This window comes from Grampus griseus (genome assembly GCF_964374135.1).
Source record: "Grampus griseus genome assembly, chromosome: Y".
Lineage (NCBI taxonomy): Eukaryota > Metazoa > Chordata > Mammalia > Artiodactyla > Delphinidae > Grampus > Grampus griseus.
Window position 1 is genome coordinate 15487276 of NC_139016.1, and position 27998 is coordinate 15515273.

The window sequence follows — 27998 nt, forward strand, 5'->3', positions numbered from 1 at the left end:
CTTTCTTACTTCACTCTGTATAACAGACTCTAGGTCCATTCACCTCACTACAAATAACTCAATTTCGTTTCTTTTTATGGCTGAGTAATATTCCATTGTATATATGCGCCACATCTTCTTTATCCATTCATCCAATGCTGGACAATTAGGTTGTTTCCATCTCCGGGCTATTGTAGAGTTACAGTGAACATTGTGGTACATGACTCTTTTTGAATTATGGTTTTCTCAGGGTGTATGCCCAGTAGTGGGATTGCTGGGTCATATGGTAGTTCTATTAGTAGTTTTATAAGGAAACTCCATACTATTCTCCATAGTGGCTGTACCAATTCACATTCCCACCAGCAGTGCAAGAATGTTCTCTTTTCTCCACACCCTCTCCAGCATTTATTGTTTCTAGATTTTTTTGATGATGGCCATTCTGACCAGTGTGAGATGATATCTCATTGTAGTTTTGATTTGCATTTCTCTAATGACTAATGATGTTGAGCATTCTTTCATGTGTTTCTTGGCAATCTGTATATCTTCTTTGGAGAAATGTCTATTTAGGTCTTCTGCCCATTTTTGGATTGGGTTGTTTGTTTTTTTGTTATTGAGCTGCATGAGCTACTTGTAAATTTTAGAGATTAATGCTTTGTCAGTTGCTTCATTTGCAAATATTTTCTACCATTCTGAGGGTTGTCTTTTGGTCTTGTTTATGGCTTCTTTTGCTGTGCAAAGCTTTGAAGTTTCATTAGGTCCCATTTGTTTATTTTTGTTTTTATTTCCATTTCTCTAGGAGGTGGGTCAAAAAGGATCTTGCTGTGACTTATATCATAGTTTTCTGCCTATGTTTTCCTCTAAGAGTTTGATAGTTTCTGGCCTTACATTTAGGTCTTCAATCCATTTTGAGCTTATTTTTGTGTATGGTGGTAGGGAGTGTTCTAATTTCATACTTTTATATGTACCTGTACACTTTTCCCTGCACCACTTATTGAAGAGGCTGTCTTTTCTCCACTTTATATTCTTGCCTCCTTTATCAAAGGTAAGGTGACCATATGTGTGTGGGTTTATCTCTGGGCTTTCTATCCTTTTCCATTGATCTATATTTCTGTTTTTGTGCCAGTAACATACTGTCTTGATGACTGTAGCTTTCTAGTATAGTCTGAAGTCAGGGAGCCTGATTCCTCCAGCTCCGTTTTTCGTTCTCAAGATTTCTTTAGCTATTCGGGGTCTTTTGTGTTTCCATACAAATTGTGAAATTTTTTGTTCTAGTTCTGTGAAAAATGCCAGTGGTAGTTTGATAGGGATTGCATTGAATCTTTAGATTGCTTTGGGTAGTACAGTCATTTTCACAATGTTGATTCTTCCAATCCAAGAACAATGGTATATCTCTCCATCTATTTGTATCATCTTTAATTTCTTTCATCAGTGTCTTATAATTTTCTCCATACAGGTCTTTTGTCTCCTTAGATAGGTTTATTCCTAGGTATTTTATTCTTTTTGTTGCAATGGTAAATGGGAGTGTTTTCTTGATTTCTCTTTCAGATTTTTCATCATTAGTGTATAGTAATGCCAGAGATTTCTGTGCATTAATTTTGTATCCTGCTACTTTATCAAATTCATTGATTAGCTCTAGTAATTTTCTGGTAGCATCTTTAGGATTCTCTATGTATAGTATCATGTCATCTGCAAACAGTGACCGCTTTACTTCTTTTCCAATTTGGGTTCCTTTTATTTCTTTTTCTTCTCTGATTGCTGTGGCAAAAACTGCCAAAGCTATGTTGAGTAACACTGGTGAGAGTGGACAACCTTGTCTTGTTCCTGATCTTAGTGGAAACGGTTTCAGTTTTTCACCATTGAGGACGATGTTGGCTGTGGGTTTTTCATATCTGTCCTTTATTATGTTGAAGAAAGTTCCCTCTATGCCTACTTTCTGGAGGGTTTTTATCATAAATGGGTGTTGAATTTTGTCGAAAGCTTTCTCTGCATCTATTGAGATGATCATATGGTTTTTCTCCTTCAATTTGTTAATATGGTGTATCACGTTGATTGATTTGCGTATATTGAAGAATCTTTGCATTCTTGTGATAAACCCCACTCAATCATGGTGTATGATCCTCTTAATGTGCTGTTGGATTCTTTTTGCTAGTATTTGTTGAGGATTTTTGCATCTATGTTCATCAGTGATATTGGCCTGTAGTTTTCTTTCCTTGTGACATCCTTGTCTGGTTTTGGTATCAGGGCGAGGGTGGCCTCGTAGAATGAGTTTTGGAGTGTTCCTCCCTCTGCTATATTTTGGAAGAGTTTGAGAAGGATAGGTGTTAGCTCTTCTGTAAATGTTTGATAGAATTCGCCGGTGAAGCCATCTGGTCCTGGGCTATTGTTTGTTGGAAGAAGACAAAAACCCACCTGACCTAACAAATGAAGAAGAAATAGGCAGTCTACCTGAAAAAGAGTTCAGAATAATGATAGTAAAGATAATCCAAAATCTTGGAAATAGAATAGAGAAAATGCAAGAAACATTTAACAAGGACCTAGAAGAACTAAAGATGAAACAAGAAACGATGAACAACACAATAAATGAAATTAAAAATTCTCTAGAAGGAATCAATAGCAGAATAACTGAGGTAGAAGAACGGATAAGTGACCTGGAAGATAAAATAATGGAAATAACTACTGCACAGCAGAATAAAAAGAATGAAAAGAACTGAGCACAGTCTTAGAGACCTCCGGGACAACATTAAACACCTCAACATTCGAATCATAGGTGTTCCAGAAGATGATGAGAAAAAGAAAGGGACTAGAAAATATTTGAAGAGATTATGGTTGAAAAATTCCCTAATATGGGAAAGGAAATAGTTAAGTCCAGAAGAACAGAGAGTCCCATACAGGGTAAATCCAAGAAGAAACACACCAAGGCACATATTAATCAAACTGTCAAAATTAAATACAAAGAAAATATATTAAAAGCATCAAGGGAAAAACAACAAATAACACACAAGGGAATCCCCGTAAGGTTAACAGCTCATCTTTCAGCAGAAACTCTGCAAACCAGAAGGGACTTGCAGGACGTATTTAAAGTGATGAAGGAGAAAAACCTACAACCAAGATTACTCTACCCAGCAAGGATCTCATTCAGATTTGATGGGGAAAATAAAACCTTCACAGACAAGCAAAAGCTGAGAGAGTTCAGCACCACCAAACCAGCTTTACAACAAATGCTAAAGGACCCTCTCTAAGCAAGAAACACAAGAGAAGGAAAAGACCTACAATAACAAACCTAAGACAATTAAGAAAATGGGAATAGGAACATACATATTGATAATTACCTTAAATGTAAATGGATTGAATGCTCCCACCAAAAGACACAGACTGGCTGAATGGATACAAAAACAAGACCCATATATATGCTGTCTACAAGAGACCCACTTCAGACCTAGAGACACATACAGACTGAAAGTAAGGGGATGGAAAAAGATATTCCATGCAAATGGAAACCAAAAGAAAGCTGGAATAGCAATTCTCATATCAGACAAAATAGACTTTAAAATAAGGAGTATTAGAAGAGACAAAGAAGAACACTACATAATGATCAAGGTATTGATCCAAGAAGAAGATATAACAATTGTAAATATTTATGCACCTAACATAGGAACACCTCAATACATAAGGCAAATACTAACAGCCATAAAAGGGGAAATCGACAGTAACACATTCATAATAGGGGACTTTAACACCCCACTTTCACCAATGGACAGATCATCCAAAATGAAAATAAATAAGGAAACACAAGCTTTAAATGACAGATTAAAACAAGATGGACTTAATTGATATTTATAGGACATTCCATCCAAAAGCAACAGAATACACATTTTTCTCAAGTGCTCGTGGAACATTCTCCAGGATGGATTATATCTTCGGTCACAAATCAAGCCTTGGTAAATTTAAGAAAATTGAAATTGTATCAAGTATCTTTGCCAACCACAATGCTATGAGACTAGATATCAATTACAGGGAAAGATCTGTAAAAAATACAAACACATGGAGGCTAAACAATACACTACTTAATAACGAAGTGATCACTGAAGAAATCAAAGAGGAAATCAAAAAATACCTAGAAACAAATGACAATGGAGACATGATGTCCCAAAACCTATGGGATGCAGCAAAAGCCGTTCTAAGAAGGAAGTTTATAGCTATACAAGCCTACCTTAAGAAACAGGAAACATCTCGAATAAACAACCTAACCTTGCACCTAAAGCAATTAGAGATAGAAGAACAAAAAAACAAAAAAAATAGTTAGCAGAAGAAATCATAAAGATCAGATCAGAAATAAATGAAAAAGAAATGAAGGAAACGACAGCAAAGATCTATAAAACTAAAAGCTGGTTCTTTGAGAAGATAAACAAAATTGATAAACCATTAGCCAGACTCTTCACTCATTTCTGCAACACCTTCAAGACAGAGGCTGGGCTGTTAGCTTCCATATATACAAATTCTTGGGCATTACGTGTCCTGAAGGTAAAAACAATTCCAAACACTAACAACTAACAACTCATATTATCAAAACCCCCGCAAACACTTAAATAGGCAAAGTCTCCTAGAAATGTTTACCTTTAGGAAATAGTACATCACTAATGTATCTATTATCCTCTATCCATTATATCACATCACTAAAAAATAAATGCTTTCCACTGGGGATTTCTACAGCAGCACACCCTTGAATAAACACAAGCCACCCATCAGGATTTGTCTCTGGTCCTGCTGGAATCTGACTTCTGAATTAAGGCACTGGCCACCAACAGATACCATGGCTATTGGAGTTTATGGACCAAGCAGAGTCCTAAATGGCTGCACAATAGGCATTAGCATAGTGACTGTTGTGTATTTATGTGGGAATCGGTTGTGGCAGGAAAGGGAGGTAAAACTGTGTTGGGTTAGAAGAGAACTCACATGGCAAATAAGAGGAGATGTGCCCAACTGACTTGCATGGCTAAACTTGGAAAAGATAAAATTTCTGCAATCAAGGAAAAACAAAAGTTTTTAGAGTATTCTTTTTACTTAACTGACAATTTTAGGGTTTATTAAACCACAAAATTTTCTTAAGTGGGAAAGTTCTTTAACACTTTTTAAGAAGAGTTTCAAATAGAACTACCATATGATCCAGCAATCCTACTCCTGGGCATTCATCCAGAGAAAAACATGTTTCCAAAGGATACACACACCCCAATGTTCACTGCAGCACTGTTCACAATAGCTAAGACACGGGAACAACCTAAGTGTTTAACGACAGATGAACGGATAAAGAAGATGTGGTACATACATACAATGGAATATTACTCAGCTACAAAAAAGAATGAAATAATGCCATTTGCAGCAACTTGGGTGGACCTACAGAATATTATGCTTAGTGAAATAAGTCAAACAAAGACAATTACTCTGTATTATCACTTATATGTGAAATCTAATCTAAAAACTAGAACAAATGAATACATAAAATAAAACAGAAACAGACTCACAGAGTGCAAACTAATGGTTACTAGTGGAAGGACGGGCGGGGCAAAATGGGGTATGAGGTTAAGAGACACCAACTACTGCATTTAAAATAAATCAGCAACAATGATATATGTACAACACAGGGAAATATAGCTGTCATTCTGTAATAACTTTAAATGGAGATTAATCTATAAAAACAGAGTCACTATGTTGAATACCTAAATCTAATATTATAAATCAACCACACTTCAATAAAATGTACTCAATGGAAGCAGCTATTTTATATTTTATTTTCTAATTGCAATTAGTTTGCGTTTGACATTTGTTATATTATCCCAGATATAATATGAAAGAAAACATCCTATTAAATTGGTGCTAATTAGTTTTCATTAACTATAGTAAAAGGACTTAGTAAGAACTAGAGAATAACAGGCCAGAGCTATTAATATTAAATCCATAAGCTATTACTAAGCATATAACACAGTTGTATATCCCTCATAGCCATTTTATGTAACAAATTCAAGCAGCAGAGAGAACTCCATCTTCATATTCATCTTGAGTTGAACTAGATGAGATTGGTAGCAACTATTTTCAATATTGTCTTGACACAAATGTACAAATATATACTATACTATGTACATCAAATTGTAAGAATAAAAGATGTAAACAAAAGAATGGTCAGTGTATAATATAAAATGTGCATATATTACACAGACCAACATATCAAAATTGAAGAAATTCTAAAAGCAAAATTTAAACAACCAAAGGATCAAAGAACAAGAAAGTTACAAGATACTTGAAAACAAATAATTATAAAAACACAACGTGCCAAAAGTTGTGACACAAAGACAGCAGTGAAAAGAGGGAAATATATAACTACAAATGCTTACATTACTAAACAAGATCTCAAATCAACAACCTAACTTCAAAACTTAAGAAACTAGAAAAAAAAGAAGCTAGGAAGAAACAAGAAAATAAAGATTAGAATACAGATAAAATACAAAATAGAAAAGCAATAGAGAAAATGTGGTTTTTCCAAAAGATCAATAAAATTGAGCAAACTTTAGCTATACAGACAAAAGAGAGAGAAAGATATAAGACTCAAATTCCTAAAATCAGAAATGAAAGTGGGAACATGATTATTGACTCCATAGGGGGGAAAAAAAGATTATGAGAGTACTATGAACAATTGTATGCCAACAAATTGGGTAACCTAGATGAAATGAACAAGGTCCTAAAAACAGGAAACATATTAAGAATAACTAACAAAAAGCAGAAAATCTGAACAGAACTTTATGTAGTAAGACTGATTCAGTAAAAAAAAAAAAAAAAAAAACTCCCAAAATAGAAAACCTGTTAACTTCACTGGAGAATTCTACCAAACATTTAAAGATTAAAAACATCAATTCTTCTCAACACCCACCGCTGAAAATGAAGTGTGGGGACCACTTCCTACCCTATTCTATAAGACCAGCATCACCCTGATACCAAAGCCAAACAAAGACACAAGAAAACTATAGAACACTATTCCTTATGAATGTTAATGACAAAATTCTCAACAACACACTAGCAAAACAAATGCAGCAGCATTTAAAAAGGATTGTGTCCCATGACCAAATGGAATTTAGACATGGAATGCAAGGATGGTTAAATATACAAAAAAAAAAAAATCAATGTAATACACCACATCAACAGAATAAAGGGTAAAAAACACATGATCAATTGATGCTGAAAAAGGATTTGACAAAATTCAACACTTTTTCACACAAGAAAATAGGAATAGAAGGACACTGCCTCAATATAATAAAAGCCATAGACGTAAAACCTGCAGTATACATCAATCATACTCAATGGTAAAAGACTAAAAAACTTCACTCTAAGATCAGGAACAAGGCATGGACACCCACTTTCACCACTTTAGTTCAACCTAGTACTGGAAGTTCTAGTCAGAGAATTTAGTAACAAACAAAATAAAAGGTATCCAAATTGGAAAGGAAGAAGTAAAACTATCTCTTTGCAGATGACACGATCTTATATGTAGAAAACCCTAAAGATTCCACAAACACAAACAAATGTTAGAACTAACAAATGAATCCAGCAAGGTAGCAAGATACACGTCAACACAGAGGTATCAGTTGCATTCCTATGCACAGTGAACAATCTGAAAAAGAAATTACAAAAACAATTTGATTTATAATAGCATTTAAAAAAAACTCAGTAATTAAAGAAGTAAAAGACTCACACAATTAAAACTACAAAACACTGCTGAAAGAAGTAAAGACAAAAATAAATCAAAATACACCCCATGTTCATGGATTGGAAGACAGTATCTTTTAGATGCCAAATACTACCCAAAGTCATCTGTAGATTCACGGCAATCCCTATAAAACTCCCAACAAATGTATCTGCAGAAACAGAAAAAACCATCCTAAAATTCATATAGAATCTCAAAGGACCTTGAAAAGCTGAAGCCATCCTAAAAAAACAAAACAAAACAAAAAATCCAGAACTGGAGGACTCACACTTTGATTTCAAAACTTACTACATAGCTACTATAATCTAAACAGCACAAAGAGAGTTATATACACCAGAAGAGAATAGATCCCAGAAATAATCATTTGCAAAATGGTCAAATAATTTTTGACAAGGGTGTCAATATTATTCAATGAAGAAAGAACAGTCTTTCCAATAAATAGTGGTGAAGAACTGGATATCCACATTCAAAAGAATGAAGTTACACCCTTACCCAACACCACACACAAAAATTGAATTAAAATGCATCAAGGACTTAAATCTAAGACCTAAAACACTTACAAGAAAACAGGGAAAAAGTTTCACAACACTGGATTTGGAAATGATTTCTTGGGTATGACACCAACAGCACAGGTGGCAAAAACAGACAAATCATGCTTCATGAATATTTTAAAATTTGTGCATTAGAAAACATTATTAACAGAATAAGAGTGTAATCCACAGAAAGGAAGAAAACATTTGGAAATCATATATCTGATAAGAGGTTAATATCCAGAATATACAGAGAACTCCTAAAACTTAGCAATGAAAAACAACCCAATTCAAAAAGAAGCAAAGGAACTCCATAGACATTTCCAAGAAGATACACACATGGTCAATAAGGATATGAAAAGATGCTCACCATCACTAATCATTAAGGAAATACAAATCAAAACTATAATGATACCACCTCACACATATTAGCATGACTAATATACTTATTAAAAAAGACACACACCACACGGTACTCACACCAAAAATCAGCAAGCATTGGGGAAGATGTGGAGACATTGGAAACTTTGTGCACTGTTGGTGGGAATTCAAAATGGTACAGCCCATGTGAAAAACAGAGTGGTTCCTCAAAAAAATTAAAAACAAAATTACTGTTAAGTTCCAGCAACTCATTTTGGTTATATATCCAAAAGAATTGAAAACAGAGCTTCAAAGATACCTATCTGTATACCCATGTTAATGGTAGTATTATTCACAACAGCTAAAATGTGGACATAAGCTATGCGTCCTTTGATGAACGAACAGATAAGCAAAATGTGGTGTTTACGTAGAATGGAATATTATAGACCCTTAAAAAGAAATTCTCACATATACTATTACATGGATTAAAACTTGAGGATATCATTTTACCTGCATGATGCATTTGGAGTATACAGAATCACAGATAGAACTCTAATGGTGGTTGCTAGGGGGTTGGGTTGGGAGGGGAGAATGGTATCACTGTTTGATGAGTACAGAGTTTCAGTTTTACAAGATGGAAAGTGTTAAGGGTGGTGGTGATAGCTGCTCAACAATGTGGATATATTTGATACCCCTGGACTGTATATTTTTAAATAGTGATGATGGTAAAAATTTTATGTGCATTTTACCACAATAATAAAAAAGAAAAAAAAACTTCATTGTTATTTTATGTCAACCAAAACCTAATGCTGAATGTGATTAAAACATGTATAAAATACAAATAAAAGTATCAACAATGTGTTTTATTCAAAACATGTGTTTACTCATTTGTGAATACTGACAGCATATAACTAATGAAGGAACACTTACTCAACATAGCTAGGATTAAGTTAAACCAATCACAAGTTTTGTAAGCAAGTATATTTTTAGTTATGATACCAAGATATGGCAAGAAAATCAATGGTCATTCCTTAATAAAATACAAGACTGTCCACAATGCAGTTTATAGGTTCCTTAAGGCTCAAAGAAACGATAGCCAACTAATTATATGTTGCCAGCCTTCTTACACAAAAGCTTATGCATTTATTAACCACCTTAATAACACAACATATTTATACTGATATATACATATGTCCTATAAGTAGAATAAACAATGCATGAAAATGCAACCCTACCAAATTTACTATACAAAAAGTTAATCAGTACCACATCACTATAGTCAGCTGTTCCTTGGTATCTCCTGAAGATTCCAGGATTCCCCCCAGTTGTCAGAATCTAAGAACATAAAATCCCTTACATAAAGTGGCATAGAATCTCTAGATTACTTACAATACCTAATACAATGTAAATACTATGCAGTTGTAAATAGAATAATAATAGTGTGTATACAGTTGCCAGTATGTGGCAAATTCAAGCTTTGCTTTTTGGAACTTTCTGGAATTATTTTAATATTTTAGATCCACAGTTCAATTCATGGATGCAGAACCCACAAATATGTAGGACTGACTAAAAAGGTTACTTTTCTTGGCTTTCAAACATTTTGATTTCCTTTCGAGACACAGTTTATGTGACTGTATTGTGGTTATCAAAGAATGTAACAAGTTTTTCTTCCTTTCATTCGTTATTTGAAATATTATCAAAACAACAAATCTATAAAATTTCTAATAATGTGTATCAAAATAATTCCATGGGAAAATTCACATAAGCTACATCTTCGATCCAACTCAAGATGAAACACTATGCTGCACTGGTACTAAATAGCAAGAAAAAAGTATGTTACCAGTATCTTACTTCATTCAGACTGCTGTAACAAAATAGTACAGATTGGGTGGTTTAAAAACAACAGAAATTTCTCACAATTCTGGACATTGGAAGTATAGGATCAGGGTGCTGGTATGGTTAGAGTTCTGGTGAAGGTTCTCCTTTGATCTGCACACTGCTGAGTTCTTGCTCTGTCTTCTCATGGCAGAAGAAGCCTAGGAGGTTCCCTTCATAAAAGCAGTGACCACATTTGTAAGAGTTCCTCCTTGGTGCCTGATGACCTCCTAAAGGCCCCACTTGCCAATATCATCGTCTTTAGGGGTTGGGATTTCAATATACACATTTTCAAAGGACATAATCAGACCACAACAACTAGCAAACACAAACTGGGAGTAGAGTAAATCTTGGGACAAACCATATTTATTTGAGGAAGTCAAGAGAAAAGCTTTTTAAGTAGGTTCTCTACCTACAATGAACTGTATCACATATGCAGATTCTGATATTTTTGGCAAAATGTTGAAGATATGTAAACAATATACCTTTATGTACAAAAGACTAGCTGACTGCCCATGAAGACAACCACTAAGTCACCTTCTCAAGCTTGTTTCTTAAGAATATTAAAAACTAGTCCTTAGTCTCAAACACATTCATCACCTAGGTAAGTGTTCAGGAACTCACAGATTAAGAACCACAAACCACATCTGTGAAACTTCTCTTCTTCTTAGATTTAATTATGTACATATTCTGGCCTCAGATTTTGAACATAGAGTTTTCACACTTGGGAAGTAAAATTAGAGCAAAGTGAGATGAAACCATATGAAGGTTTATTTTATCCCCCTTAGTTATATTTATATTACTGAAACCAGGTAAAGGCGTATTCCCTGTATATTAATTTTCACTGCTGAAAAATTCTCAGACAAAAAATATGTTTCACAAATTACCTGATGAATCTTTTCTTACTAAAGTTGTATAAAATTTAACTGAGGCCGTTTAACTAGCCTTGCCCTTAATTTCATCTTACTATAGTTGATAACTTCAAAACAAAACGTTAAAAAAGGTTATGATCTAAACTCCTAGTAAAATATAAACACAAAAAAATTGGAACGCACATAAAAATACACCAGTAACACAAAGTAAGGCCAAGATATACTCAATGCAACATTTTATTGTATTTCTTAGCTGTGGTTCCTTCCTTTCCCTTATCTCAGCTAAGGGATAGTTTAAGAAAGACTTAGCTTATAGAATTTTTTATGAAATTAGATTTTCATTTATACATTGTAATTTAATTTTTCATAAAACTCAAAACTATGGGTTACAATGTATGACTTTTGACAATGAAAAAACATACACAATCTACTTTGTATAGTAAAGAATAATCTACTTATTTTACCATTAAAAGTTGTCTTACTTGAGTAAAAACACTGTCAACAAATACATCAAAACTTTCAACGTTAAGAAAATTGAGTATTACCTAGAATAGAGTTTTTTCAACTACTAATCTTACAAATTCAAAATTACTACTCAAACCTGTATTCTAAAAACTGCATTTTGGAAATCCTTTTATTATGATGGTGGCAACATAAAATGATGAAAAGAATACACAAGTTACCAAAATTAGTATATAAAAATACACATGGCTACATATATCTGAAAATAGCCCCTTTTCTTGACTTCAAATGCAGATTTCTGCTTTCCTTAAATTTTATCAAAAATCTCAGGAGACCATCTAGGTAACTGGAACATACAGAAAGACTCTGTAAACAGACTAGTTGGAACTAGGGCTTATCACAGTCTACAATAATAAGGCAATTTATTCAAAACATCCATTAACTGGAAGTAAAGTAATCACAGTGGGGAAGGCATCTCTTTTCTTCTTTCTTTCTTCCCACTGTTTTAACAGCAGATATTGTGATCTTCTACCCCTAAGTTCCATCACATTAAAAGAACAAAGTGTTAACATTTTACTTAATATAATTCAGTTTCATCAGTTTTTTATACAAATATAATAAATACTTTAAAACAATGAAAATAAATCAGTGTGCCTTAAAATACATTCATGCTGAATGAAGTTTTATTCTTCTTAACAGGTGATGACCAAAATTCAAACTGTAGAACAATCCTCAGAAACTTTGAGTTCACTTTAGATCTGTTAAGTGAAAAGAACATCAGATCAATGGAAAAAATAATTCTTACAATACTGCATATAGGACCCCCTTAGACTATCTGGAAAATAAATCCTTGAACAAAAATTCTGTATACCAACCAGATTTTTTCTCAATTCCTGTCTGTTGTCAGTAAATCTCTACGAGAACATTCGATGTTATGCAGCCTATTCTTAATAAAGTTTAGCATCTCATTCTTTCCTTTCATGCTAGTGATCAGACACTTTTTGTTTTGGAACTGGGAACAGACATGGGGAAGTATAATTCCCTTAAGAATGACAGAAGTGTGGTACTAAACCAAATTCTTCTCTGAGTCAACTTAATCATAGGAGTGAAACAAGTAAATCACCTGGCAAAATGACTCTGGAAAAAGTAGGACTGAGAGGTAATAAACATAAACCTAACCAAAGTATTCAAAATAACACAAATTCTTTTAATCACCATTGTCTTTAGTTTCTTTCCCAACAAGGCTGCTTAGACACAGTACCAAAGAAAGTGTTGGCATAGATCCAGAAATGTGTTTTCTTTTTCTTCTGAGAGAAGACTTAATTCTGTGGCTGGGTATTCAAGCATTCACTCTGGTTATATTCCTAGCCTTCAACTCCGGCTCAGTTGTCAAAACGTTCAAGTCTCTGTTAATATACTACACAACTGTTGCATTTTACATTCTTGCCACAGAAAATAATTGTCAGTTCTACTGTCAAAGTATTAATTGAGCCACAAAAACTCTCTGACAAAACTAACAAAATGTTAAATAGAGAGAACAGCATTTCTAAGAAATCTGTTGTCAGCATTAGAGACCACCTATGCTACAAAGATGTCATTAAACAGAATTTATTCAATTACTGGATTTTTTCTTCTTATATGATCAGTTTATAGAACTTCCGATTTGTAACTCTGATTCATAAAACTGGGACTTCAATTTTCGAAAACACAGCTAACTGATTTTTTTTTCAGCCACAATTTAGCAGACTTGAGATGCTCATTTTAGCATTTACATAATTTATAATCACAAACATAGACAATGACAAAAGCATCATAAATAAATAATGCAAACTGAAACAGTTACGTCAAAATTTTGGACCTTCTGATAGGAAAAGTATAATGTAAAAAATATTTAAAAACATTAGAACAATATTTTTCTAATCATTTTTCATTTTCTATTTCTGGGTAATTGTTCACTTCAATTTAAAATTCAACTTCTCTGTCTGAAAATGCTCTTAATAAAGATGTTGGTGATTGAAAGATTGTGAATCTTTTCTTCTTGAAAAATTTGGCTAATTGTGCTGCACAATCTTTGTCAGGAACAAATACTCTAGGTATTCTAAAATCTCACCTTCGTATCCAATAAAACACTAATATTTTTGGACTTTTTGTTTCTAAACTACACTTTTAATACAGAGTTACAAAAAAAAAAAATGGCCTAATAAGCTTGACTGGAGGTAAGCTTGATGGTGGTAAGCCATACCACCATCCCAATTACTTAACATGCAATTTCAAGAAAATCAGGGCGAATTTCACGTAAATATAGTAACAGGAGAACAGTTAGGCATTTAACACTCTTACTCTCACTGTTTTATTACTAAGAAAAACAACCTTTTTCCACAAACTCCAAATCAAGAGTTTGGCCAATAGTGATATATGACAAATAAAATCATGTAACCTCTAAATACATAGGCAACACGCCTCCGTTTTAAGGCTTTGGAGAATATTGCAAGTTCAATGCTTCAGCAAGTTGGCTTAAATATGATTTTCTTCTTTTAACATACTTGGGAGATGGCATATTTTTTAAAGCTGTCTGCTAAACTTAATAGCTATCACTGTAGACATTCTTATCCAGTAAGCTATCATTATGGAGTACCCACTGTCAAAGCTAACTGATCGTTTCAAAGAAAGAAGAGTTTCAAGAATTACAAGGTTTCTCAAAGTTTAAAAAGTCTGACTAGAGGGTTTCTGAATACTAATGAATATTCAAATTTATGGATAAGTCTCAAAATATATTCAATTTAAGTGTTCAACATTCTGAGATTAAAAGTAAAGATCTGATTACCTTCATAAACAAAACAATCAAAAAACCACAAGGTTCATCCACTACTTACATCATCAATGTCTTCATCATCATCTCCAATGTCATCAAACTGGATTTCGTCATCATCTCCAGCACCAAAGGTATCTGTTTCATTAATTTTTGCTAAAAACACAGTAACAATATACTCATATATATAAAATCAAGATGTTACTAGGTGGATTGCCTACTAAAAGAAATAATACTGAAACAGTAAAGAATACTAAAACACTGAACTATACAACAAGACTCTTATAGGTAGTCTTCAATTCAACCATTTCATTTGAAGAAAAATCTTCCTACAAACAACTCATCACACAACGCAAATTCACACTGAAACCTCCAGAAGTTTACTGCAAAGTCATTACAATGAAGAGTATATGCACTATAATTTTATTTTGTTCAAAAAGATATAAGTAAGGCAGGCTGGCTCTAATTACACTAACTTAGTAGCTATTATATTTCTGAAGTATGCTTCAAAAAGGGCTTGTACACGTTAACAACTTACCCTTGGCATGTATAAACTTCTAAGAACATCCACTTCACCAACCATTGGATAACTAACCAAATGAGTGTTAACCACTGGATAGACTTAGCAAATCAGTCAGAAAAACATTCAAATCATGCTTATTCCTAAGCAACAAAAGTAACAAAGTATTGATCTGATTTCCAGATATCTTATTATTTCTTAAAAGGCCAATAATTTCATCAGAAGTTTCATGCTTATTCAAAAATCTCATAATTTTATAATAAAATGCAATGGAGTAAAGTAAATCAAATAAAATAGCTTCCAAGTTAAAAATGTGAGCTTATTATATTGCCTCTTTTACGTTACTAGAAATTTACTTTAATCTTTTCAAGTTTACTACAGTAAGAATGCAATACTTTTTCCTTTAAGAAATAAAAGGAGTATCTGTTAAAAACACACACACTCCACAAAACTCTCTGGGATAGTACTATGCTAAGTGAAACTGAACATTGTTTTCTATAAAAATCAATACAAGTACCATAACTGTTGCCCTCATTTAGCTGAAGACAGATCATCTCTTAAGAACTGTTTAAAACACTGTAACTAATGTATACTTTTAATAGATATTATATACAAGTCCAGAGTTTATAAACTTTTACACTCCCCACCAAAAGAACATTTATTAGGAAGAGAATTCAATTTATTACTAAATTATTAATATTTTGAAGGATATACATACTTAAAGCTAATTTAATCACATATGTAAAAAATATGTAAAAGAGATAATTCTGTCAAAACTGCTTCACCTAAACACTAACGAGCTAATATTACTGTAAGACAGGGAAACGTAATAACTTTAACATTAATTACCATGTTCTGGAAGCTCGCCATAAGCCTTCAGACTTCTAGCTTCATCTGCATTGTACTTTAAAATTACATCAGCTTTGTTATCCTTGGAGAATAACAAGTAACCAACAAAACCGGTTATGCCAAAATATCATCAGTTGTCTCATAAATTACTTTCTAATTAAACACACTAAGAGAAAACTCACTGTTCCATTACAAATTCTCTGTTTTTCTTCACCTTCCCTCTATCTTCTTTAAAAAAAAACCTTGTCAAGAAGTTTGCATTCAAATAATGAATAGCCTAGAAGAATTACTTATAGAATTCACTTTAATAAAATAAAGAGAAAAAAGGAAAAAAAGGGGAGCGGGGAGGAAAGAAAAAGAGAAAAAGATGCAATGTGGTCCTTGGCCACGCTATAATTCAAACTGCAAGTGGTATTATTACCCAAGAAAATCAATAAGCCTTTCTATAAACAGTGGTTCTTAGGGTACCTTACCTATTAGAATTGTTTGTGGAACTTTAAAAAGATAACCATATCTCCTGAAAATTGACAGACCTGAGGTAAAGTCCAAAAATCTGTATTTAAAAAGCTCTTTTGGGTGTTTCTGAGGCAAATATCCCTCAGAACTACTGCCCTAAAATGTTCACGTTTCTCCATTTTAAAGAATCTGAGTCATTTACGGAAGAAAAAATGAGTTTGAATGCTGACAATTAATCTAGAAAAGACCTCAAGAAAGGCAACTGAAATCATCACAGTGATGCAACTGCAATGTAATATAAACCAACACTTCTGAAACTGTAATGTGCACACAAAACACACAGGGATTGTGTTAAAATTCTCATACTGACTCAGTAGATATAAGATCGGGCTAATAACCTGTTAACTTGCTTCCAGATGGTGGTGATGCTGCTATTATCTTTGGATTACTTTGAATAGCAAGGATATGTAATTATTCGCAAAAGATTAAGAATCAGAAGAGCTGTTCGTAGCTACCACATTAATTTTAGAATAGGAATCCCTTAAGAATTGTGGTTTCACTGTCCACAAAACAGAATTAAACTGGGAATTAATAACTGTTCTCTCCACTTTGGGGGTTTATATAAAGTTAAACCAAGAAAATGGACATGAAAATGATATATTTTTATGGACAAATTAACAAGTTTTTATTGTAGAATATTAAAAAAGAAAAGACTATCAATGTATGATCCAGTTCATAAAAATAGATACACGAAGCAAATTCAGTAAAGTTTCAGGTTATAAAGTCAACACAAAAATCAGTTATGTCTGTATAAACTAGTAATGAACTATCTAAAAAAGAAATCAAGAAAACCTCATTTATAGCATCGATTTATAGCATCGAACACAAATACTCAGAAATAAATTCAACCAAGGAGGTAAAAGATCTATACACTGACAACTATAAGATACTGATGAAAGAAACTGAAGACACAAACGGAAATGTATCCCACATTCTTGAACTGAAATAATTAATACTACTAAAGTGTCCATATTACCCAAAGTAATTTACAGATTCAACGTAATTCCTATAAAAATTTCAGTGGCATTTTTTTTCACAGACAGATAAAGTTATATGGAACCACAAACACTCCAAATCGCCAAAGCAGTCTTGAGAAAGTACAAAGCTGGAGGCATCACACTTCCTGATTTCAAAATACAGTTGTCAAAACAGTAAGGCACTGGCATTAAAAGAGTCCTGTTGACTAATGGAAGAGAATTGAGAACCGAGCAATAAAATTTTGCAAAAATGGTCAACTAATTCTTAACAAGGGAACCAAGACAATACAGTGTAGAAAAGACACTCTTCAATAAATAGGATTGGGAAAACTGAATACTTACATGAAATTGACCCCTTTCTTACACCAAAAACTGCCTGAAATTAACCTGAAATAGATCAAAGACTTAAACACAAGCCCTGAAGCCATAAAACTACTGAAAGAGAAGAAAGGGTACTTGATATTTATCTTGGCAACTGTTTTATGGATATGACACCAAAGGCATAAGCAACAAAAGCAAAAAACCCACAAGTGGAACTACATCACTCTAAAAAGCTTTTGCACAGCAGAGGAAATCATCAACAAAATTAAAAGACAACCTACTAGATAGGAGAAAATATTTGCAAATGATATGACCAAAAAGGGATTAATATCCAACATATATAAATCCTGCCATTTGCAACAACATGGATGAACCTGGAGGGCAGTTAGCTAAGAGAAATAAAAACTAAGTCAGACAAAGAAAGACAAATACTGTATGATCTCACTCATATGTGGAATCTGGGCTGTGCATAAACTCATCAAGGATCTGGAAAGGTCCTAATCTCCCAGTTCTGAGTGACCCTGAAAGTCTGCACAAGCATGAAATTAAGAATAAGAGAGTATTACTGCCTGGATGAGTGTTAGAAGGTATGCTCCAACATGCACAGATTCCATATGCAAAAGCTGGGAGGCTTACTGGTTTTAATGAAATCTCACACATGGGCTGTTTGCTAAGATAAACAAGCATTCAGTGACCACACACAAGAAAAAGATACAGACCATACAGAATGTGTTTCAGAAAAATCCCTCAACAAACAACAGGATGAACAAACCCTGCGAGAAGAAATCTAATTTCCAGTCTTGCCATGTTATATTTGCATTTTCTAGTTTTCAACAAAAAAATTATCAGACACAGAAAGAAATAAGAAAGGGTGGTCGCACACAAGAAAAGAAGTCATTACTAACTGTTGCTGAGAAAACCCAGAAGTTTTACTTAACAAAGACTTTACATCAGTTACTATAAATATATTTAAAGAACTAAAAGAAACCATGTCAAAAAAACTTTGTCAGAATATTTCACTAAATAGAGAAAATCAAGAGATACGGATAATTTTAAAAAATAAAAATTATGGCAATGAAAAGTATATTAATTGACCTCAAAATGCCGCTTTCAATCACAAACAGATCATGTAAAAAATCAACAAGGAAGAAGACTGAAACTTTACAAACCAGTTAGACCCAACCGATTATCTATGAAAAACTTGACCTGATAATAGAGACAGCAATCATTTCACTCACAACAAATTAAACACAGATGATGGGTGCGATAGAAATCAGATGAATTTCAGACTCACAATGCATATATAGTCTGAAGGCTGACATCATAGAGGGCAACTATCATGTTCTTTTCTAAGTGTTCATCTCAAATTTATAACATACACTTAAATAGTTTGTACGGTAACTACTGAGTGCATGTCTTATCCTTCTACTATACAACTGTAAAAACTCTTTTGGAGATTGGAAGGTTTGACTTATTCAGCTGCATCATCTAGAATAGTGGTTTACCAAACTTGGACTTGAGACCTCTAAATTTTAAAATAAAATAGTAATTGGGACGCCGCCATAAAATTACTAAATTTTTGTTTTGATGAGTAAGAACATAATAAAAACCACCATCATATACTACTGTTCTTATTTCACAAAAGGTAATTTTAAAAAATATATTTAACAAGCAAAATGGAGGGGAGTTCCCCAGTGGTGCAGTGGTTAGTACTCAGCACTTTCACTGCAGTAGCATGGGTACAATCCCTCGTCAGGGAATTAAGAGCCTCAAGCTGCAGCACAGCCAAGAAAAAAAAAAAAAAGGAAAGGAAAATGGATAATTTAGCTATGTGAAAAACACCATACAAAACGTGCATATCTTCTCATTTCACTACAGAACAGTGAACAAATCAGCCTGCACCAATAAATATTTCACTGACTGACATTTGGGAACCATAACCCCTGAGTATCTAGCACAATGCCTAGAATACAACTGAACATTAAATGAATGAGGACACGGGACTTCCCTGGTGGTGCAGCGGCTAAGACTCTGTGCTCCCAGTGCAGGTGGCCAGGTTCGATCCCTGGGTAGGGAACTAGATCCCACATGGCACAACTAAGAGGTCGCGTGCCACAACTAAAAAAAGATCCTGCATGCCACAACGGAGATCCCCCACGTGGCAACAAAGATCCCACCTGCCACAACTAAGACCCGATGCAGCCAAATAAAATATAAATAAATATTAAAAAATAATAATAATAACAGGGGCTTCCCTGGTGGTGCAGTGGTTGAGAGTCCGCCTGCCAGGGCAGGAGACACAGGTTCACGCCCCGCTCCGGGAAGATCCCATATGCCGCAGAGCAGTTAGGCCCGTGAGCCATGGCCGCTTAGTCTGCGCGTCCAGATCCTGGGCTCCGCAACGGGAGAGGCCACAACAGTGAGAGGCCCACGTACCGCAAAAACAAAAAAAAATAGTAATAATAATAAAATAAATGAATGAGGACAGAATGATGGTCTATGGTATTTATCCAAAATTATAAGAGAATACTTACTGCACGTGATATTTAAAATAAAAACAGTACTAACCAGTTTTCCCACAAAACACATGTATCATTTAATCAGTCATGGGAACTATCCCAAACAAGGTACATCCTATAGTCTTGAATACAACTGGACCTTAATAAATTTTGACGACAGAATGGTGAAAAGTCATAATTGGCTAGGACTGCTTAAATATGCTTTTATTGCATCTTCTAAATATTAACGACTTACTAAATACAAGGGCACTACAAATTTAAATGTGATTGTTACCTGATAGTCTCGAAGACCAACCAATATAATGTCTGAGGTATTTATCCAAACCTATAAAATAAAATTTATTGTATATTATATTCAAAATAAAAACAAGTTATAGAGTGCAATGTTAAACCATTCTTCCTACAAAAAATATGTACTATTCACCCAGTGTGGAAAACGTATTTACTAGGAAATAGGGAAAAACTATAGAATATAGTATACTGTGGGTGTGTGTGTGTACACATGCGTGTGTGAGACAGACTCTAGTTATAGTTACAGTATATTAAGAAAAAGCTATAGTATACAGTTTGTGTCAAATTTTCTATTTTAGGATGTTAAAAATACATAATTATTTTATTTCAATTACCTGAGAGTTTAAAAATTACAAAAACATCATTATTTGTCAGGTAAATGAAAGACCTTTAATCACAAATCACTCCTGAGATATTTAGTTATTTAACATATATGAAAATCAGTCACCTACACAAATACAGCCACCCAGTCACCAATCTACATAAATACAGGACCAAATCCCACCATTAATTGGAAAAGAACGACTTAACAGACCAAATATATTTTTTAAATAAAAAAATTAGTGTTGAAGGAACTTTTAAACAATGTGATCAATAAATCCGCCTGAACTACTAAAAACTATGATCTAACATATTCCAAATTTTCCTAATATCATGTACAGCTGTTTCCCCCAAACCAAAATCTTAACCAAGGAACACATACTATATTTAATTAGCAATTACTTTAGTCTCCTTTAATCTTAAAACAATTCTCCAGCTTTTTTTGTTTCTTTCATGGCATAACATTTAAGAGTCTACATCATTTGTTTTATAGACTGAATCTGTCTAATTGTTTCCTCAATAGTATACATTTCTGGCATAAATCCAACATAGGTGAAGCAAATAATTCTTTGTAAATATAATCCTCTATTATGAAAGTTATCACGGATCTTCTATAATTTTATGTATTTAGATTGCCACATAAATCACTATTTTTGAAGTCTTCGGGAACTCACAAAAATGAGTCGCTTGGCCCATATATTATCTAAAGCAGAGCCAAGTTTTTAAAAGGTAAATTTTGTATTAAAGTAAAATAAATCTCCATACCTACCTTTTTCCTCAATTTTCCTCTTATATGACATAACCTCTTCACACCATCAAAACACATTGCTTCCAATCTTCCATTTCCCAACATTTTGATTACCTGAGCATATTCTTAGGGAGGAAAAAAAACAAAAGAAAAAACTGTAAAATACTGCTTAATTTTTCTTAAAATGTAACAATTGATATTAAGTTGGTAACTTCACTTTTACTGCTAACTTTGGATCAAACCATAATTTTTTTAAAAAGAAAGGCTTGTTCAGTGAAAATTTTAAGTATTCTACCACGTGAGAGCTATCTGAAAGAGACATATAATAATCTTATCCAGGAAAATGAGACCACACTTCATCTGTTGAACCATTTCTATAGCCTTTTCCAGCTATGCTTATATACTTTACCCTCTTATTTTTAGAGCAAATAAAAACCTACAGAAGTTGAAAACACTGATATAAGCATTAGCCAGTATGGAGCAATCTCTTCTAGATTTAAATGACAAAAGCAGGCATGGGAGTAAGGAGAAAGAAACAGGTAATTAATATAAAACCTTCACACTACTAAATTTCTTCTAAGGACTAACATCACAGAGACCCTGGACTATTTATAATTACACTGAGAGGTAAATGAGATCTACACTGTGGGGCTGATAAGTTGAGTCCCTGTCACCACAGGCCAATGAACCTAGCTTTACTGCTCAGCTCTTCTTCAATATGGGAGAAAATGAGAGAGAAAAGAATTTAAAAATTGGCCCTGAAAACAAACTTCTAATGTAAGGAGACACTATGAAGGCTAAGTAACTGATTATCTTTAGCCAGACAACATGTTTTCATATAATTAATAAAGATGCTGATTTTCTAGTGGCTTGCAGTATGGCATGAATAAGTACACAGTTTTTTAATAAAGTGCTGGAAATTACTAAAACAAACGGAGAAATGTGAATGTAGATTATACACTAGGTCAGCAATATTCAGTAGAATTTTTCCATTGAGGGAAAATTATATATCTGAATTAAACAATATGTTCATTGATAGCTCAAATTTAATTTCAATTCATTTCAATAGCCACACATGGCTAGTGGCTACCATAAAAAACAGTACTTACTAAATAACAGTATAATCTTAAGGTTAAATTTCTAGTGACCATTCTACTGTAGCTATGCAGGAGAAAGCCCTTGTTCTTAGGAGACACATGCTGAAGGACTTAGGGCTAAAGTCTGTAACTGTATATAACTATATCTGCTAATAAGAAAGTTAAAAAGGTTAGTAAAAATTTTCATGTACATATACAAAGAGAAAATAAATACACAAAGAAAACTTTAAAAACTAGTGAATCTAGGTAAAGAATAGATGCGAGTTTGGTGTACTCATATTCCAACTTTTCTGTAGGCTTAACTTTTCTTTTAAAAGGAAAAAACTGCTTCAGTCAATTTAGTTTACTCATTTTTAATTTTAGTCTGCACTTACTTAAAAAGTCAGTCAACAATTATCAGTTGTTTTATTAAATTTTATGATCGTGTGCTAGCAGCACTGGAGTACTGAGGGTCTGATAGTCTTGGATGTATTTGTCATACTCTACTAAATAATGTATAACATTACCCACTATTACACTAGAGTAGGAAATTTTCAGTGTTGGCAGCCACCCTTACTCTGCTCTAAACCCTGAAATTCACTCTCACTTATATAATGCTTTTCCACATAGAACAAAGAAAACTATGTTTACAGAAATGCCACCAATTAATCCTCTATCAGAAATAGTATACAATGGGTTATTCAATAGACAAATTCTGAAGAAGTGTGGGGTACTATAAATGAATAAAAGCAACTCTTCTGGATTGTGACTAAGATCCATTTTAGGTTAAAGACTGGAATTCATATTATCAAAAAAAGACATTAATAACTTCAAAATTCTTACCTTGTCCATCTTCTTTAAACACTAATTCTCTTTTTTCAGATTCATTCTCATTCTTACCCCTGCGCCTGTTTTTACCTCCTTTACCTAATTGATTTAAAAAGTGAATAAAAAATTAAGTGTAATTATCTATATAATATCTTACAAACTAAACTTGAAACAAGCTAAAATAAGACTTTAAACTTTATAAAAACAGAAAAGTAAAAAAAATTATCATTTAAAGAGCAGTACAATATTAACAGAACTCTAAGTAAGATTTTTAAAATTTAACCTAATTTGGTTACCCAATAATTACAATTTGTCAAAGGTTTTCTTTTAAATCCCTTACCAGATAAACATATTATCAAGCACATATCTTACTTTGACATTTAGATTTGGATTTTTCTGATATAAAACTACTTCTTATACGGAAGTAGAGAGAACAAAAATCCCATTAACAGGGATAACTATTAACATTTTATTGTCCATGCTTTCAAATTAAAATTGTATTCCGTATAGTCTCTTCTACAACTTATTTTAATCCCACTCAATAATTTGTTTTGCATGACTTTTCATGTCAATTGAACAATAGAATAAGATGAACATTTTAACAGAGTAAACTTAATTCTTTATTTTGGTTACTTCTAATATTTTACTGTTATTTAGTAAGGCTGAGTTGAGATTATCCTACAAACAAGTGCCTTAGGATAAATTTATGGAAGTAGAATTTCCAGGATAAAGGTTATGTATCCACCTCCTTAGACTTCTGATAAGTATATTCACTTATACTACCATCAGCAAAGAACTATTATCTAGCCCTCTGCTACAACCATATCATGCTAAAGATTTAAAATCATACTTAGCTGTACTTTTGAATTTTTACTTTCACTAAAATTTAATGTATTCTACTATAACATTATTTCCTTGTGAAACTTCCTACTACATAATCAAGGAATTAGGCTACTTCTTCATAGCATTTTATTCCCATTCCAAAACCTATGCAAGAGCACCCATTTCCAATAGATGGGAGAAAGGCTGTGACAGATAGTAATAAGGGACCCATGGGAAGTGTTTGAAACAAAAATCCCAAACAGAATTTAAAATGTGCACCTGGCACTGTAAAAACTGACATCTATCTTCTTGAATGCACCCTCTACCTGCTGGGGCAGCCTCACATTGCTGTGCTATACTAAAAGGTAGGTGGTCTTCACAATTCCCTGACGTATCTGGATTCACTATCCTATACATTAAGGACACATCATTCAAGAGGGAAAAAAGTGTTTATTTCAAGATATAAAACATGCCAGAACTTCAAAATACACTGGAAGCTCTGTTAGGACAAGGGTAATACCTGCTTTGCTTACTTAGTTATATATCGCAGTTTGCCAGTTTTTCACATAAACCAAGAGTAGTTCCTATATTTCTAAATGAATGAAAATTTAAAAATCTTATGTCCTTAGTTTGGCATAATGCTTCAATAAAATGTAGATTTCCTGGAAGTATTAAAAAAAAAAAAAAAAAAAAAAGAGGGACCTCCCTGGTGGTGCAGTGGTTAAGAATCCACCTGCCAGTGCAGGGTTCACGGGTTCGATCCCTGATCCAGGAATATCCCACGTGCCGCAGAGCAACTAAGCTGTGCACCACAACTAACTACTCAGCCTGTGCTCTAGAGCCTGCGAGCCACAACACTGAGCCCACACGCCACAACTACTGAAGCTCGCGGGCTCTAGGGCCTGCGGGCTGCAACTACTGAGCCTGCAAGCTCCAACTACCGAATCCATGCGCCTAGAGCCCATGCTCTGCAACAAGAGAAGCCACCACAGTGAGAAGACTGCGCACCACAATGAAGAGCAGCCCCCACTCACTGCAACTAGAGAAAGCCCGCGCGCAGCCACGCAGACCCAACGCCGTCAGAAATAAGATATAATAAAATAATTTTTTTAAAAAAGAAGAAAGTGATGTCTTTAAAGGGTAGGAGCAGCTTACCCCAAATGTTCTTCTTAAGTGGGTCAGAGGATGTGTTGTTTTTTTTTCTGATTTAAGAATGGATTTCTAAGATTTCTAAAGAAAACAAGCCACATTGAGTAAAGCAAAAGTTATTCAACATATGGTCCAAAGTAATTTTATATTCTTACTTGGGTAACCTTCACTGACACTATGTTCACAGGGTTTTTGAATTTTCAAATGAAGAAAAAATATCTATAGAGTTTTATTTCTACATTACTAAACTTCACCTCAAAAATTCAGGAGTCCTAACAACAGGTTTCAACTAAGTAACCTAGAAAATAACAGATTGGTTTTACATACACAGATTGAAATATCAAATTCAGGATGATTATCTCCAGAAAGAGAGGAAGAAAGGAGATTTCAGAGAGGTACACAGATGTCTTTAACTGAAGGTATGTTGTAATTCTTAAATTCAGAAGTATAATTTCCAGGAGTTTAGTCTATATTAACCATACCTTAAAAACCCCTTATTTTACTATCAAGTAATAAAATCCATTTAAAATTGTCTTTTGAAAGAACTGAGAATACAACAATGTATTGTATTCAATACAGATACTGAATATTTCAATATCAATATTGATACTGAAAGATAGTTCATCTTTCTTTCTAAAACTAAGTTCAAGCAAATTTCACAGATCTCTTCCTTAAATCAGATGTTGTAAATCAACTCTAATTAAAATTTCTAATAAAAAATCAGATGTGATTTGCAGATATTCTCTGATGTGATCTTACTTAGGCATCAGTTAGTTTAAAAGTCCTACAGAAGGAGGGAACTTACTATCTAAGTTCCTAAGGATGGAGAAAAGCATAGGAAGACAACATTAACAAAAATTTATTAGACATATAATAAGTGCCAAGTTGTAGTAATCCAAGATTCATAAAACAGGTATTATTCCCTTTAGAATATACAATCTAGTGAGGGAGGCTGAAACTTCATTACTAGAAATACGGGTGGAAACAAGATATTTTTTGAAAGGTACTGTTATTTGTGAGATAATCATGAATTATATACATAAGGAAAACACTGGTATAAGCCTTATCTAATTTACCGAACATATGGTTAGAAAGACAACCCTACTGTTGCACTTAATAATTAGCAGGAAAACACTTGCTAGAAAAACAATCTGTGAGCTGGTTTGTGGGCCACAGAGAGCAGTGAACTCAACAGGGCAAGCAAAGAGCTGTGACCAAGTATCGCAAGGCAAAGTAAGTGGTGACAGCTACAAAGAGAAAATGAAGTAGAATCCGTGCAGCAAGCGGTTAAGTAGAAAGGAGACACAGTAGATATGAGTGTCAAGAATCAATAATGAAGGGACATTTCTTGTAGACTGTGAAATGTGGTGCTATGCTGCCTTCTTTGCCCTTATAGTTTCCTAGGAGGCGCTGTAGAGATTAAAAATGACAGAACTCAGGTCTCTAGAAAGGAAAACTTCTTTAAGGAGTGACGGTCCGACTGCTCTGCTTTACTTAGGTTAGGACTCCCATTTTGGAAGTTCCAAGCAACGTTATTGTCGAATGTGATAATTCGTGAACGGTTTGCCTCAGAATAACGATGGGTAGAAATATTTACTACCAGAATCTATGCTATGAGAAAAGAAGGCTGAAAACTTTTGTAAATGTATAACATACCTTGTAAACAAGAATGTTCAAGTTTGTGACGTAAGGAGGAAAGTAAACAGGCAGAGATGAACCTAAATACGTCACAAGCTTTCACCTAGTGTTTACACAGAAGCAATGTCTTCACCAACAGTCCACAAAGAGAATATGTACGAAGATTTAACGGTCACAAAAGCAAGAATCACTGGTTAAAAAGTGGTCCTGGTCAGTCCTGGGAAAGGCCCAACGCCGGAGAGGCCAGGCGGCCCAGAAGAGGCTCTCCAAGTTCGTGACGCGCCGCTAGTTAGCCTGCCGTGAACCAGGAACAAATTTTACACTCTCCGTCTAGAGGCCCTTAGAATAATGGCGTCGGTTGTATAGCAACGTGAGCAAAGTGGGAGGGAGATAGGAGTCGCTTCCCAGCTCCTGTCCCGACAACAGATTCCCACTCAGAGACACCAACCAAGCACGAGAAAGAAGAACTACCACCGCCGCGAGTCACTGCCAACGACACCAAGCCGAGCAAAACCATGGTTTCGGAAGCCAAGGCGTTACCTTTATTTTTGGGCATGGCGGTAACTAAGACCTCAGCGTTTCCAACTGGGTTCCGGTGTTGGTGGCGCTGCCAGGTAATCCTCCGAGGTGCCGAAAGAAATTAGTAGTTGCAGACTCCGAACAGACAACTCAAGCGAGCTCCGCAGGCAGCCACGCTTACTGGCAAGCAAACGGCTGCGCAGGTGGCTTCACGACTTCCCCATCCCCCAAGCTCGACCGCTCCCCTCCGTCCCCGCGACTGCGCAG

The 27998-nt window shown here is 34.2% G+C and overlaps 1 protein-coding gene across 1 annotated transcript; it reads right to left on the minus strand.

Annotated features, from left to right (window-relative positions):
* Window positions 1–11585: 11585 nt before the first annotated feature.
* On the minus strand, window positions 11586–27994 carry LOC309817754 (eukaryotic translation initiation factor 1A, X-chromosomal-like). The gene is made up of 7 exons (XM_082647032.1): window positions 27753–27994; window positions 23619–23702; window positions 21721–21824; window positions 20614–20664; window positions 16007–16088; window positions 14702–14793; window positions 11586–12586 (listed from the first exon to the last, which is right to left on the minus strand). The coding sequence occupies exons 1-7, from the start codon at window positions 27766–27768 to the stop codon at window positions 12581–12583; spliced, it is 435 nt and encodes a 144-aa protein (XP_082503158.1). The 5' UTR covers window positions 27769–27994; the 3' UTR covers window positions 11586–12580.
* Between the last annotated feature and the right edge of the window lie 4 nt (window positions 27995–27998).